The sequence below is a fragment of the Agelaius phoeniceus genome, chromosome 11 (assembly GCF_051311805.1).
Source record: "Agelaius phoeniceus isolate bAgePho1 chromosome 11, bAgePho1.hap1, whole genome shotgun sequence".
NCBI lineage: Eukaryota > Metazoa > Chordata > Aves > Passeriformes > Icteridae > Agelaius > Agelaius phoeniceus.
Window position 1 is genome coordinate 9,232,766 of NC_135275.1, and position 14,179 is coordinate 9,246,944.

Here is a 14,179-nt window from a genome sequence, read left to right on the forward strand (position 1 = left end):
CAGTGGCAGCGGTTGCATGAGGCAGGGTGTTTGCCATGGCATTGCATGAGGAGGCCTTCAAGCCCTGCAGCACAGGCTGGGCTCAAGGTGTGGGCCCTGTGCTGCAGCCATGCTGGAGAGAGGATTGTGCTGCTCCTGGGGAGGAGAGGCCAGGGAACAGCAGTGGGCATCTCCATGCTCACACTGTATGAACAGCAGCTGCTGCTGAGCTGAGAGCCTCCTCGCTGGGCTGGGTAGGAGGCAGTCCATGTCTGAGCACCTGGCTGCATCACATAACGGCACACAAAACACCTGTGTCATTTTATTTTCTTTTTCTGGACAATTCCTGATTGCTTTTCTTGCAGTAAAGGAGAAGCAGACCCAGACATAGAAATGCCCTGTACCTCTGGTCCTTGTCCTTCCTCTTCGCCACAGACACCCAGAGTGAATTGTCTGACAGCCCCAGTGGTCTCAGCCACCCCACCCTTCCCTCCTTCCTCTCCTGGGTGTTTGTCCTCCCCCTGCAGCGTGACTGGGTTGAACAGAGCAGGAAGTTCTCAGCTGGGGCTGTGGGGCTGCCAGGGAGGATGTAATTTGCTGGCCTGTTGACAAGTTTAGTGGCTCATTTGCAGTTCCCTTTTTTGGGGGGGTGTTGCAGTTGAGCAAATCTGGGGGTTTTCAGTCTTGCAGGGATGTGGGGTTGCAGTCTGCTGTGGCCACAGTTACAGACCAGCTCTTACAGGGGTTTGGAGTCAGGTTGCCTGTTCCTCAAAGCCTGTGGCTCTGTATCTGCTGCTCTTTTTCAACCCAGCAGTGACTGTTAGCCCAGTGTCACTAAGCTTTTGCTGACTTACACCATCATCTCAGTTATCAGTCAGCTTTCCTGCCTTTGAGGGCTGGCAGCCTGGCTCCCTCTGGATTCCTGCCACATCTGTCACCTCTGGACAAATGTGAAGCCACATTTGCTCTGAATGAAACAGAGCTGAGGACACAGATGGCCAGCCCTGACCTGGGGAATGAGAGCTCAGCACTAATGGAGAGCAATCCAGGCAGGCAAGGAGCTGTGGAAGAGGCAGGGGAAAAGCGAGGAGCCAAGTGCCAGCCCCCTGGGCAGGGAAGGGAGTTCACTACCAGGAGTGGGGACATGATGTAAGCTAGAGGCCAGAAGGTGTGGTTTGGTGGCTTTTGTGATTACTTGGCACTGTTGCTGTTAAACAGTTAATTTTTTTACCATGTAGGACAACTGTCACTTGTCACACAGCCCAAAAGGGGACCACTGAACCCATCTGGTCCCCCTGGAGCTTCTGGCACTCCTCTGGATCCCAGCTGAGGGGGCTGCACAGAATGTTTCCAGGCACAGGCCATAGCTCTGAGCCAACAAGGAAGTTCATTCTGTACCCTTAAAACTTGCTCATCAAGGAAGGGAAAGCCCTAACCTGTGCTTCTCTGGAAAGGGCAGGGCCCCAGAAGTAAACTCCCCCACTTCAGAGTCATTCCCTGGGACCAGACAAAAAAGTGAAGGTGCCAGTCTGAGGCCAAAAGTGGCAGCAGAGATGTGGCCCCACCCTAGATATCACCTTGAAGGGAAATTCCTCTTCTTCAGGAGCTGTGGCTCTCTGTGCCCAGGGGTGGGTGAGGAGGAGTCTGTGGTGACTGTAACTCATTTTTTTCAAGAGCAAACATGAATCATGTGCCTCGGCTCATCCGCTGTTTTCCAGCACCGATCTCTCTCAGGACACTTGACATGGCTCCTGCCATCACTGCTGCAACACACTGCAGGTCCCCAAAGATGCAAGATAATCAGGAAAGTCCCCAAAACTTGCCACAGCTGGGAACTGGAACTATTCCAGTTCCCAGTTAGTGAGGCAGGTGCCAAGAGCAACTCAAAGCAACCCCCCCAGATCCTGCAGTCACCTGGGCACCCAGAGCAGAGAGGCAGCATTGTGTGGTGCCTGTTGGTGACAGCTGGCATTTCGTGACAAGTCCCTGCTCCCAAGCACAAAAGAGAGCAGACAGCAGGGGCGGGCTGAGCGCATCCCCCGCGTGGGGGCCCAGGCTGCCTTGGCTGGTGGCCAGGGCTGATAAGCAGCTGTCTGACCTTGGGCTGTTGTGAAAGGAGCTCGCTTGGCGCAGATGCAGGCAGGAGGCTCAGCAGGGGCTCCCTGCTTCCCCTGGGAGCTGCACTGGAGCTGAGGCCCTGGCTCTTTGTTCCTGCTGGGCTGCACTGCTCCACTGTCCCTGTTGGTCCAACCCATGGACATGGACACAAGGCCTGACCCCGAACTGCCTCTTTACTTTAGGAGAGGGAAGTGGAGGGACAGCTGGGCCACTTGCTTGGTGTGAGCACAAGAAACAGCCCAGCTCACTTAGGGCTGCCTTCAGTCTGTGGGGAACAGAGCAGTCAATACTGCATGATCTAACACTCCTGCAAACAGACTGAAGCAGTTAGGGAAGAAATGGAAAAGCCAAGGATGGGAAAAAGCAACCCCTGAAATTGAGAAAGGAGCCTACTTCTCTTTATCTAGTGAGGATATACCAAGCTGTAATTCTGTGTGTAGACTTCACCAGCCTCAAAGAAGTGGAAAACTTATAGTACTCTGAAGAAGGGAATTTGTTGCTCCTTTTTCTTGTGCTCCTCCCGTTCCTCTTCTGTAAGAGCCGTAATGAGGGATTCAGGATTCCAGGCAACTCTTCATAATGCATCTTATTACACCCAATACGTTACAGCAGCCCAGGGTTGTGGGTGACAGAGCCTGTCCCTACAGCTGTCAGCTCCAGCTGCAGGCAGGCCTGGAGACCCTTTGTTTTGGTTACAATGCATTATAGACTGTTCTTTGCTGAGCACCTTAATGCAGAAGAACCAATCTATACCTTAATTTTTACCTATAGCCTATCACAACTACTATAATTACCATATTCATGTTACTGTTCACCTATCACTAAAAGTCAGTACGTTACAGTTTAAGCTAGAAGTTCTTTTTCAGTTTTCTTGCAGTGGAAAATTTTGAGACCTTTTTTCTACTTGAAACATCAGCAGTCTTGTTTGCCTGCTCTATCTTTCTGCTTGGTAAAAACACCTTCTTGTTTGAGGTGGGTTTATCCTTTGCTCTAAGCCATAAAAACCCCTTCTAACTAACATACCGTTTGCCTTCTTAGCTACCAGTAAGACTGGCTCAGCAATTATTTTCTTCGATATCAAAACTTGCTTTCAATTCCATTCCTCCTTCAGATTCTACATTCAAAAGTCTTTCTGCCAAGCATACATATTTGTGAGACTTTCTTGTCAAACTTTCATCTTTCCCATTCCTGATGCGCAAACTGCAGGTGTTTATCTCCCCAAGGCCATGTTCAGTGGCAGTGGTGTCCTCGGAGAATGCTGCAGCCTTGGTGACACACTGTGCGGGTGGCCTGTCACTACGAAGGCTGGACCATTCTGTGTTTTGCTGCTTTTCCAAAGCGTTTCTGAGGAACGGTAACACTTCCCTGTTAGCTGTGGGTTTTAACGCCACCCCACTCTGCGCATTTCACTGATGGAAGCCCCCGCGCCCTCCAGAGCAGGCCCGGCCGCCTGTCCGAGCCCGGGAGGTGCGGGCGGTGCCGCGGGGGCGATGTCCGGGCGGGGCAGCGCTGGGGAGCGGCGCGGGGCGGGGCCGGAGGCGGCTCCCGGCAGGACGGGGCGGGCGGAGCGAGGCGGCGGCGGGAGCGGAGCCGCTCCCTCAGCATTGCGCACCATGGCGGCGGCAGGAGCGGGCGGGCGTGTGGCGGGGCTGGCGGAGCTGTCGGCGAAGCCCCTGGGCGCGGCGAAGCCGCTGTCGCTGGGCTCGCTGAAGGGCAAGGTGCTGCTGGTGGTCAATGTGGCGTCGCTCTGAGGCACGACCAAGCGCGATTTCCTGCAGCTCAACGAGCTGCAGCAGCGCTATGGCCCCCGCGGGCTCCAGGTCCTCGGCTTCCCCTGCAACCAGTTCGGTCACCAGGTAGGGCGGGTGGCGGCGCCGGGGAGCGGGGCCGGGGAGCGGGGCTGAGCCGTCCCCCCGGCCGGGCTCTCACGGGCCGTGCTCGGGACGATTTTACCTTTGTTTCCTTAGGAAAACTGCACCAACGAAGAAATCCTTCCCATGCTCGAGCACGTTCGTCCTGGCAGCGGCTTCAAGCCCAATTTCATGATGTTCGAGAAGTGCGAGGTGAACGGGAAGGACGCGCACCCTCTGTTCACTTTCCTGAAAGAGGCGCTGCCCTTCCCGCACGACGACCCCTCGTCGCTGATGACCAACCCGCAGTACATCATCTGGTCCCCGGTCTGCCGCAATGACATCTCCTGGAACTTCGAGAAGTTCCTCATTGGCCCCGACGGCGTCCCCTTCAAACGCTACAGCCGGCATTTCGAAACCATCAAGATCCAGGACGACATTGAGTTGCTTCTGCAGAAGGTTGCCTAGAAAGTTCTCTGCCCTTTGCCCTTGCTGTTGGCTGTTTTTGTTGCAGGGAGCCGCTGCTTTGGCAGAAATCCCAATGTCTCGTGCAGATTTTGCTTGTGACGGTGCATCTTCCAAATCCTTGAAGTGTGCCTGATGTTTTCAAAAGTTGCACGGGAATGTTTGGGAAGGTATGCCAGGGCAAGCAGCTGTGAGTTTCAGTAGTTCACTGTGATTCTCTGAATAAAAATTGTGTAGTTTCTTTAAGGCTGTGGCTTGATAAATCTGGGTGAGTTGGGTAAAACGTGGTGGGTCTGTTACCTGTTCATCAGCCCATGTGGGTGCTCACAGGGGCAGACTTGGAGCACTCGAGCACGGCCGTGCAGTCAGGCTGAACTAAACGGAGAGCATGAGCTCTGCAAGCTGTGAATCAGTACCATGTCCTGCCCCATGTGTAACAAGCCTGGCAGAGCGGGAGGGCGGTGGGGAACAAACAGACCTTGCCCCAGTGCTCACTGGGCCTCCCTTAAGGCTTCAGTGCAGAGGGAACACACTGGAATGTGGCCGGGGGGTGATTTTACCCTGGCTGAATCCCCAGTGTGGCTACCAGCAACAGCCCACAGCAGGCTGATAACAGGGAGATGAGCGATTCTGCAGCCTGGGGGGACCTAGACCAGGAGCAGCACCCACTGTCCCTCCCCTTGTCCCTGAGCCACTGCCCCCTCACTGGCTCTACCCCATTTTGCATCAGTGGTGGCCCAGCACAGATCCTCATGTGCTTGCCCACTCCTCCATGAGACCGAAGCACCTTTGTGCCTCCCCAGCACCTCACGATGCAGGGAATCATGTGACAAACCAGTTTATTCATGTTCCCAGTGCAATACCACCCCATTCAACCACCTGGCCCATGGGAACTGTGCCTTGCCTCAGTGTCCTTGTTTCCCTTTGGGCACAGGAATTGCATATGATACTCCCAAGTGCAGATCTGCCAGGAAATATTTCCTTTTTCTTTTCACTTCTTCCATAACAGTTTTTTGACTCCTGGCAACCATGGAGCTGAGAAGTACTTAATGAGAAGTTGCTACAATTGTACCAAATGATCTTGGAGGTTTTCCTAATCTTAATGGTTCTATGATTCAGTAATAATTCTGACATATCGGCCCTGCTCAGCAATCCTGGTTTTACAGGCTGCTGCTAAATGACTGAAATTATGATTGGTTTCCCATGGGAAATCATGAGCCTCTGCCAAATTTCACCTGCCATCCTTCTGCCCAGTAGCTCAACTCCTTCTACAGGAAAATGTTCACTCCTCCAATTGCTCTGTGAGCACATTTTCATTGCAAGCCACTCCTCACAAGGCCTTGTAGCACCACGCATAAACTTGGTGTGGGACTGAGGAATCCTAACCCAGACTAAAAACTCCAAGGGCTCTCCAAGGGAAGGCATAATGCTTTCAAGCATTCATGCATGTTTTCATAATAAAAACACTCAGGATTTGAGGGTTTGGTAGGGTTTTATTCTTGTTTGTAGCTTTTCACTTCACAAATTCACAGTTGCTTTGTTACTGTACCAAGGATCCGTCAAGATTGAGGAGAGACTGGGTAAACCTTCCAACCAGCACCACCCTGCTTGCTGCTACCCCTGAGTCATCGAGCTTTGAACTCGGATTGCACAATCCTCACCGGGGGATTTCTTAAATCCCAGAACAGCTTCATAGAAAAAAACAGGATGTTTTCAGCAGCTATTGAAGGTTTGCAGCAGATGATGCATGGTGTAGGGGATTATTTTTTCAGTTAGTTCTACTTCCTTCATTAATGCAGGATGTTGAAATAGGTGGAAAGTACAGGGGATCAGGAGCAGCAGAAACCTAGGGCACTGAAAATCTTTCTCAACGTGAGCTGTGACACTTCCTCATTCCTGACTCACCAAACTTGAGCGTTTGAGTGGGGCCTCCTCTGTTCCTAACCAGCCTCTGGTTCTGGCCAAGGCCCACAGGGAGCAGAGCCCAACACCTGCTGCAGCTCCATCATGCTGAAAAAGGTCTCTTGCACCTTGCACTGTGCTTATTCTGTGCCTATGGCCAAGGGATTTATTTACCTTCTGACTGCTGGGGCTGTGCTAGCAGAAGAACAAAGCAACAGCTCCAGCTGTGCCAGAAGCAGCACAGTGACAGGATTCCAGGACCAAAATGAGCCATGCCAGCAGGAAAACGAACAATCCCAGTGTAGGCACACCAGCAGGAACTTTGCAGTGTGGCTGAAATCTGCCCAGCCTTGTTATTCCCAGTCTCATTTCAGCATTCCCTGGAGCAGCTGGCTCTGAGGTCCAGTGGGCTGCAGCACAGAGGGCACTGGCTGGAGCTCCCTGGCAGTGACAGGGACAGTGGAGCATGGTCCCCACACAGGCTCTCACCCCAAACCTTGGCTGGTGTTGTGATGAGAGGAGGTGAACATTTCACCACAGGCAGCAGCTCTGTACTGAGGGGAGGCATGAAGAATCCCAGGCAATTCTTCAGGGATTATAAATCAGCCAGTTCTATTTCTGTAATTCCAGAGAGAAACAGACTGACTCAGAGGGCAACCTTAAAATAAATACTGCTTTAGCAAAATTGGCTGCTTCTGTGGCTTGAGGAAGTTGTCCTTTCAACATCTCCTGTCTGTCACATATACACTCCTACACAACACTTTAATTGCAAACACTTAATCCCTCTGTTAGTGTTCCTGTTTTTCCATTCTTCTGCACATCAAAGTTTCATATATTCTCTCCTTCCTAGAAAGTGTTTGTCCCCTACTTGTCCCCCCTCCCAGTGGTTCTTCCCCCCTTTAGCTGCTGATAGTGGCGGCCAACTTCTTAAATACTTAAACAAGTTCAAATATTTGAAGCTGTCAGGAGTGTTAACTAGTTAAAAAAAAAAAAATTATCCTTTCTGGCCCTTTCTCCCTCACCCAGATTCCCTAGTGTTCTGCCCACCAAACCCTGGGCTATCTGCTGAAATCCTGGCTGATGAGATGTGGTGTTCAGAAGCGTCTACTCAACAGAAGTGCCATCAGCCTGAGTCTGAGATCTTTCTTACTCAGCCTGTACAAGGTTCTTTCCGCTATTTAAATTCCCTTTCTCCTCAGCAGCTTTCAGTCTGTGTTTGATCATTGCCATCGTAAGGCAGGCTGGGAACACCTGCCCCAGTCCTGTGGTACTTGAGGAGGCTTTGCTGCTGTTAGTGCCACTTTCACACCCATTGGGATGAGCTGGAGATCAGGACAGAAGTCCATGGCTGGAAGGAAAGTGCTTGAGGAGCCTGGAGAACACAGACACCTCTGTCTACAGTGAAACTGGAACAATGTAATTTTCTTGCACTGAATCAGAAAGGCCTGAATTAAACCATTTAATTGTTTACCACACTTTCTATGAGGAGTCAGTAATTCATTAGCAGAGTGAGGTCAGCCACCAAGCACTATCTCAGAATAGCTGACTCATTTTAAAAACACACCCAGCCTTGCCATAATAGGGTGTGTTAGAGCCCGAAGGGGCCCTGCCCTCTGAGAAAAACTGAAGTAACAACACTCAACTCTTACTGGAAGGAGAAAATGGTTCTTTCAGCGTTAACTGAATGGAATTGCCCTGCTGTCAGGAAGATAAAAGGCTTTTATCACGTTACCCTGGTTGCTGCAGCAGTGCCAGGCTGGCAGAGCCCACCTGCCCATGGTGCTGCCAGAAGGCTCCTGGCACAGGCAGCCACAGCACCCCCGCCTTTTTTCACATAATATAAAGGGATTTCTTTGGTGCATCCGTTTAAGGCAGATTTTTTTAATTCTTCCCAAGAGCCCTCCTTCTCAAGGACAGGACATGGTACTCGAAGGATCAATGCTGGAGTCTCCTGGAGCAGCTCTCTCCTGAGACAGTGCCCAGCCTCCCGAGCACTCTCCAGTCGGTCTCACACACCCGTTCTCCCGCTTACTCCCACAACAATTTGAAGTCAAACGCCCTCACCAGTGTGCCCCACGTCAGAAAATGAAGCGTCTAAAACTGAAACCACAGTCCAACCAAATGGTTCTGCCACCAGTTTTGACAGAGAGAGAGAAAAATAAAATCTTTATGAAGAGCTAAAGGTTTCAGCTTGGGTTCGATCTCTACTGAGCCATAATTCAGGGAGGAGATTCTTGCTGAGACAGTGAAGTACACGGTGTCTGGAGCCCAGAGCAGCGGGCTGGCAGCTTTGGGGAAGGCTGGGCTGGTGCTGCCGCAGAGGCGGAAGGGAGCACAGTGTTCGCAGAAGTGTTTTTATCTGAGCACTCAAAGAGGCTGGCCCGGGAGCCCTCTCGACCACGAAGCTCCCTCGGGGACAAGGTCTATCCCCGCGGGAGGAGTGCTCCTGCTCCCCGGGCTCCCCCTGCAGCCCCAGTACGGGCGCTCAGCTCAGCGCAGCACCCACCCCACCCTCCCAAGCGCCCTCACGGTGCCGTCACAAGATGGCGGCTGCCGCCATAGGGCGCGCGGCCCCGCCCACCCCGTCACGGAGCGCGCGCGGGCGGGGCGGGTCCCTCCCACTCGCCCAGCGCGTGCCCGCCCGCGCGCTCGCGCGCGCTCCGACCTCCGCCCGCGCCGGGTCTCGCGCATGGACATGGCGGCGGCCGCGGCCGGCGGGGAACGGGCCCGGCCGGACCCGGCGGAGCAGCGGGCCGAGCTGGGGCCGCTCCTGGCTACGGCCCTCCGGCCCGGCGAGTCCTGGTGAGCACACCCGCGCCTCCCCTCCCTCCCCGTCCCCCTCCCCTCTGGGCGGCGGGGCCTGCGGGCCGGGCCGCGCCGCCGCTGAGGGGCCGCGCCGGGCGGTGCCGTGTGTTGCAGGTACCTGGTGGAGAGCCGGTGGTTCAAGCAATGGAAGAAGTACGTGGGCTTCGACAGTTGGGACATGTTCGGCGCCGGCGATCCCAACCTCTTCCCGGGCCCCGTCGACAACGCGGGCCTGTTCCCGGGGCCCATCGACAACTCGGGCCTGTTCGGCGGTGAGTGCTGCGGGCAGCGGGGCCGCGGCTCGGGCTCGGCCGGGAACTTCCCCGCGCTGCTTTCGCTTTCGGAGCCGGGCGCTGCAGAGGGCGCGCGGCCGCACCGCCCTGGGCGTGAGGGGACCGGCCGGGCTCTGCCTCCCCGGGAGCGCTGCTGTTCCTCGGTGTCCCGGCAGTACGTGTGTGGCTCTGGAGAAGGAAAGGCGCTGATTGATGCCCTGCTCTCCGCCGTCTGTCTCCCTTTTAGATCCGCAAACTCAGAGTTTGAAAGAACACCTCATTGATGAACTGGATTACGTGCTGGTGCCCACCGAAGCCTGGAACAAACTAGTAGCGTGGTACGGCTGTATAGACGGACAGCAGCCTATTGTCAGGAAAGTAAGTATGGCTGAATCAACTTCTCCTCCTCCTGGTTTCATTTTTTGATCTCCATCAAACGTAAACGGTTTATTTTGCCAGATGTCAGCTAAGACAGGATTCTCAGTAGCTCTTTGGAGATAATAACGTCATATCTTTTTGCCTTGTCTGAAAGAACAACTTGCCTGTGTTTCAGCCAAAATGCCTGAATGTTCAGGGGTTCTGAGTTGATGGTTTATCTGGAACAAGAACCCTCAACCTTGTTCAGGTTATGATTCTTTGGACTAGTACAGTGCTTTTATATTGCATGGAATAGTGTGTACTTTGTGGACAAGTATAAGTTGTTGGTCAAACTATTTATCTTCCAGGACAGAATGAGTCTTTTAGTACAGATGGATTAGGGGCTTCCTCTGGAGTGTAAGGTGATTCTTATTTTCTCTTCCAAAATGGTGTGATTCTAAAATCTTTATAAAGAGATGGATATATGGTTTGGTTCTGTTAGTCATGTTTTTGGTTGACAAATGCAGTCAGGTATGCATTCTGACTACATAACCTGTTCTGTAGGGTGAAATTGACAAGTGTTTGTTTTCATTTTGTTTGGGTTTTTTTTTTGGTTGGTTGTTTTTTTTGGAAAGTGTATAGGTAAAAGGTTTTTTGTTTTTATTTTAGTTTTAACCAATTGTACTGACTAAATTGAGCAATGCCACTGTGTGGGGCTCATTAAGAAACTAATCATTACACCAAGTGTTGACATAATGGATGGAATTAGCATCACTTATGTTTAAGCAGCACTGTGTTGTGAGTAAGGGTTACTTCAAGGTGTGCAAGACCTAGCTAAGTGTGGCACCAGAAGGGAAGTAAGATCAGGAAGTGCTGGAATGTTGTCATTCAGTGTGGGCTAGAAATTGCAGGGAGTAAGAAATTCTGTTGTCTTCAGGACTGGTGAGTTAACCCAGGATCACCTGGTTACCTCAGGTTCACTCAGCTGAGTCGACAGAACTCCCATGGAAGCAAGAAGCAGGAGAGGAGAAAATAATTACAGCATGTAAAGGAGATGTGGTTTTAGAGAAACATGTAACATCTTGAGGGATTGCAGGTGTGTGCTGAGAGGGAGAACTGGTGCTGTTAGTGATCAGTGCCTCTCCAAGTGAGGGAGCTTTCCTTCCTGAGCTGGCTGATTGCTGTCACAAAACCTGGCATGTCATTGCACACTCCCTTTTCTGAAAAATGTGAAATCTGACAGGAGATTTGGGAGTTATTGGGGAAACCTTGGGCTTAACTTGCATGAGCCTTCTTTTGTTGTGGTGTCTGATGCTGTTTTCAGTGGTGCAATTACCAAGGGGGTAGAGCTCGGAGCTTGTGCTGATTTACAGACCTAACATGCCAGGTTATTCTGGGTCTAGTTAAGAGTAAATTTTTCAAGTTTTGAATTGCTATGAAACTGTCAGTCTCTGTTGTTAACCTGATAACTGAAGGGGGTTTTTATATTTAAGAAGATGCTAAAATATAGCAGTATAGTAGGTTTGTGGGATATAACAGCATCTTACAAAAATCCAGTAGGTCAGTGAGACACAGAAACTGCACTGCAGCACCTGAGTAGGATGTGGGCAGGATCTGGTTACAGTATTCCCCAGATAGCATTAAAAGTCAAGCACTTAAACTTGTGGTCCTTGAGTGCCTTAAGACTTCCTAAAGATGGATCAACTATAATTCATACATAAAAATATCCATAAAAGTAGGATCTGGGAAGTGAATTACAGCCATCTTTATGGTTTTAAAAGATATTTCTTCCATCTCTGTGTTTGATGATCAGAGCCAAGTACAGGAGGATTAGACTTGATTTATTTGTGGTTCAGCTTCTTTTGATAGTCTCAGACCATATTTTTGGGCAGTCATCTATAGAGTCCTGTGGGAAGGTTTATTACTGTGCTTCCTCAGCAGCTGAGTTGTGCTGAGATTGCTGTGCAGTGGCATGACATGAGCTGTACTTTGGCAGAGAACAAGGAAGCTGGTCAGATGCAGTTTAAAAGACATCTGCAGGTGATTAGAGACTCCATTCCTCCATCCTAATGGACACAATGATCTGATCAGGAACTTCTTGGAAAGAGTTCTTTTCTTTTCTGAATATGGCTCTTCTTTGTTTCTAACTACAGAATACTGGAGAACAGGAAGTCATGTTTAGTGACATTTATTCTGAAAAATAAATGGAAAACTTTTGACTTAGTTTTTTTCCTTTCCTAAAAACAAGTCTGCTCTGCCTGTCAAGAAGCTGTTTAAACAGGGAGCTTTACTTTCTGTTGTAACAGCAAAGTACTGAAGAGCTTTCCAAATGTGTTTATTTATTTACCTTTAAAGCACCTTGCATGTTTAATACAACCTTCTAAAAGCAACAATCCTCAGAAGATGGAAGCATAATTTAGTGGAATTGTCACTATATGTCTAGGTCTTAATTCTTGGTTTCTTTCCAAAGCTTGGTAGTTTTTTTCTGTAATATGTTAGATCATACCAAGTCTGGTGTCACAGGAATAGAATGAATTATTTCAGTTGGAAGGGACTTAATCATCTGGTCCAACTGCCTGACCAATTCAGGTCTGACTGAAAGTTAAAGCAAATTAAGGGCATTGTCCAAATGCCTCTCACTGTTACTCTTAAAAATTATGCCAGCTTTTTCAAGGAAATATGTTCTCATTTTCAGAAGCTTTGTAGCTGCCAAGCACTCTGGAGAGAATTGAGGTGTGGGGTTTTCTTTTTTTTCTTGCTCTTCCTATTACATTGCACTTGTCTCTTAACTGGCCTGTGAAATGTGCTTTTCTTTCTGGCATAATGTGTTTTATGATCTGTAGGTGAAGAATGGTGTCCAGTTTTATGGAAGATTTTTAAAAAATGTGCTGCAAGCTAGTGTCATGAGTAAATGTACCTATTGGAATATTCTCTCAAATGCAAAATTGATTTGAAAGGTACTCTGAAATAAAGCAGTGTCATCCAAACAACTTCAGAGGTACTTTTCTGTTCTTGCTAGGAGAGAGTATTGAGGCAGGTTCTGTGTACTGTGCAAAAAAATAATTAATGCTTTGGCTTGCTCTCTTCTGGTAGAAGAGATTTTTTTCCACTGTTCCAGCCTGATTTAATTATTTTATAAAACTTAACCAAAGACTAGAGATAAAAGGTAATTTTCTTCTAGAATGCTTTGTGTTATCAAGTATTTTTCATGAGTGGTTAGCTGACACTATCAGTTCAGCTGTGATATGGATCTCTGGAACTTTGCATTGTAGAAGGAAAGCACTGGGATTTCCCATTTTAAAAACCAAACAAACCCCCCCAAACAAGCTGGTGGCTGAATCTAGGAGCAATCAGTGTTCAGTTTATGGCTTGACTCTCATTACTCCAAAAGGCTGACAGCATTTAGACTGTGTGCTTCAGAGGAGTGCCCAGTGTTGCAGCTTTGTGTTGCCTCGTTCCCTGTGTGCAGGTGGTGGAGTATGGGCTCTTTGTGAAGCACTATAAGGTCGAGGTTTATCTCCTGGAGCTGAAGCTGTGCGAGAGCAGCGATCCCGACAATGTCATCAGCTGCCACTTCAGCAAGGCAGATACTGTTGGTAAGTAGTTCTCTGATAGATAAAGCTGTGCTCTGAGGCTGTCTCAGGAGATAATCTCTGCCCTCCAGAACCTCCAGACTGGAGCAAATCTGACTTTTCTCTCTCTCTCTCTCATTGCTATATTTTTCACATGTTGAAATGCTGAATGTCAGCTGTCCTGTATCTACAGTACTAAACTGAAGAAAGCATCTGTTGTGATATGACACTGGCCAAATGCCAGGCACCCTCAAAAAGTGCTCACTCACCCTCCCCTGCCACAGCTGGGCAGAGGAGAGAAGAAAATTAATGAAGCATTAATCAGTTGAGATAAGGACTGGGAGAAAACACTGCAAGGGCAAAACAGGCTCAACTTAGGGGTATAAAGTGAGTTTATTACTAACAGAATCACAGGAGGATAATGAGAAGTAAAAATAAGCCCTTAAAAACACCTTTTCTTCCCCCAGCCCCTCCCTCCTTCCCACCAACAGGGCATGGGGGTTTGGTCAGTTTATCATCTGAGGTTTTCTTCTGCTGCTCCAGGAGAGGAACCCTTCCCCTGTGGGGCCATGGGGTCCCTCCCATGGGTGACAGCTCTCCATGACCTTCTCTGGTGTGGGTCCAATCTCATGAGCAGCAGTCCTCCCAAAACTGCTGCAATGTGGGGCTCTCTTCCCACGGGGTGCAGTCCTCCAAGGACAGGCTCCAGCCTGGAAGCAGGGCCTTCTCTCACCACTGGGTCTCCCACTGGATCACAGCCTCCTCCAGGCATGGTGGGTGGATCTCCGTGGATCCCCAGGGGCTGTGGGTGGATCCCCATGGGCTGCAGGGGCTCAGCTGCTTCACCCTGGTCTCACCA

At 50.2% G+C, this 14,179-nt stretch overlaps 2 protein-coding genes and 1 long non-coding RNA gene across 4 annotated transcripts in view; 2 read left to right on the plus strand and 1 right to left on the minus strand.

Moving 5' to 3' along the window:
* Positions 1 to 3,692: 3,692 nt before the first annotated feature.
* GPX1 (glutathione peroxidase 1) lies at positions 3,693 to 4,658 on the plus strand. The gene is made up of 2 exons (XM_054640364.2): positions 3,693 to 3,953; positions 4,065 to 4,658. Exons 1-2 carry the CDS (start codon positions 3,711 to 3,713, stop codon positions 4,413 to 4,415), a joined length of 594 nt encoding a protein of 197 aa, XP_054496339.1. The 5' UTR covers positions 3,693 to 3,710; the 3' UTR covers positions 4,416 to 4,658.
* Positions 4,659 to 5,885: 1,227 nt separating this feature from the next.
* Positions 5,886 to 8,826, minus strand: LOC129124887 (uncharacterized). Its single transcript, XR_008534911.2, has 2 exons — positions 8,047 to 8,826; positions 5,886 to 6,932 (listed from the first exon to the last, which is right to left on the minus strand). It is a non-coding gene; the product is annotated as an uncharacterized LOC129124887 (long non-coding RNA).
* Positions 8,827 to 8,932: 106 nt separating this feature from the next.
* Positions 8,933 to 14,179, plus strand: part of USP4 (ubiquitin specific peptidase 4) — a 31,100-nt gene continuing 25,853 nt past the window's right edge. For both annotated transcript variants that reach the window (XM_054639808.2, XM_054639809.2), the window contains exons 1-4: positions 8,933 to 9,116; positions 9,234 to 9,391; positions 9,639 to 9,769; positions 13,218 to 13,344. In XM_054639808.2, coding sequence (XP_054495783.1) covers positions 9,004 to 9,116; positions 9,234 to 9,391; positions 9,639 to 9,769; positions 13,218 to 13,344 — 529 coding nt within the window. In that variant the 5' untranslated portion in view covers positions 8,933 to 9,003. The remainder of the gene's footprint in view (positions 9,117 to 9,233; positions 9,392 to 9,638; positions 9,770 to 13,217; positions 13,345 to 14,179) is intronic.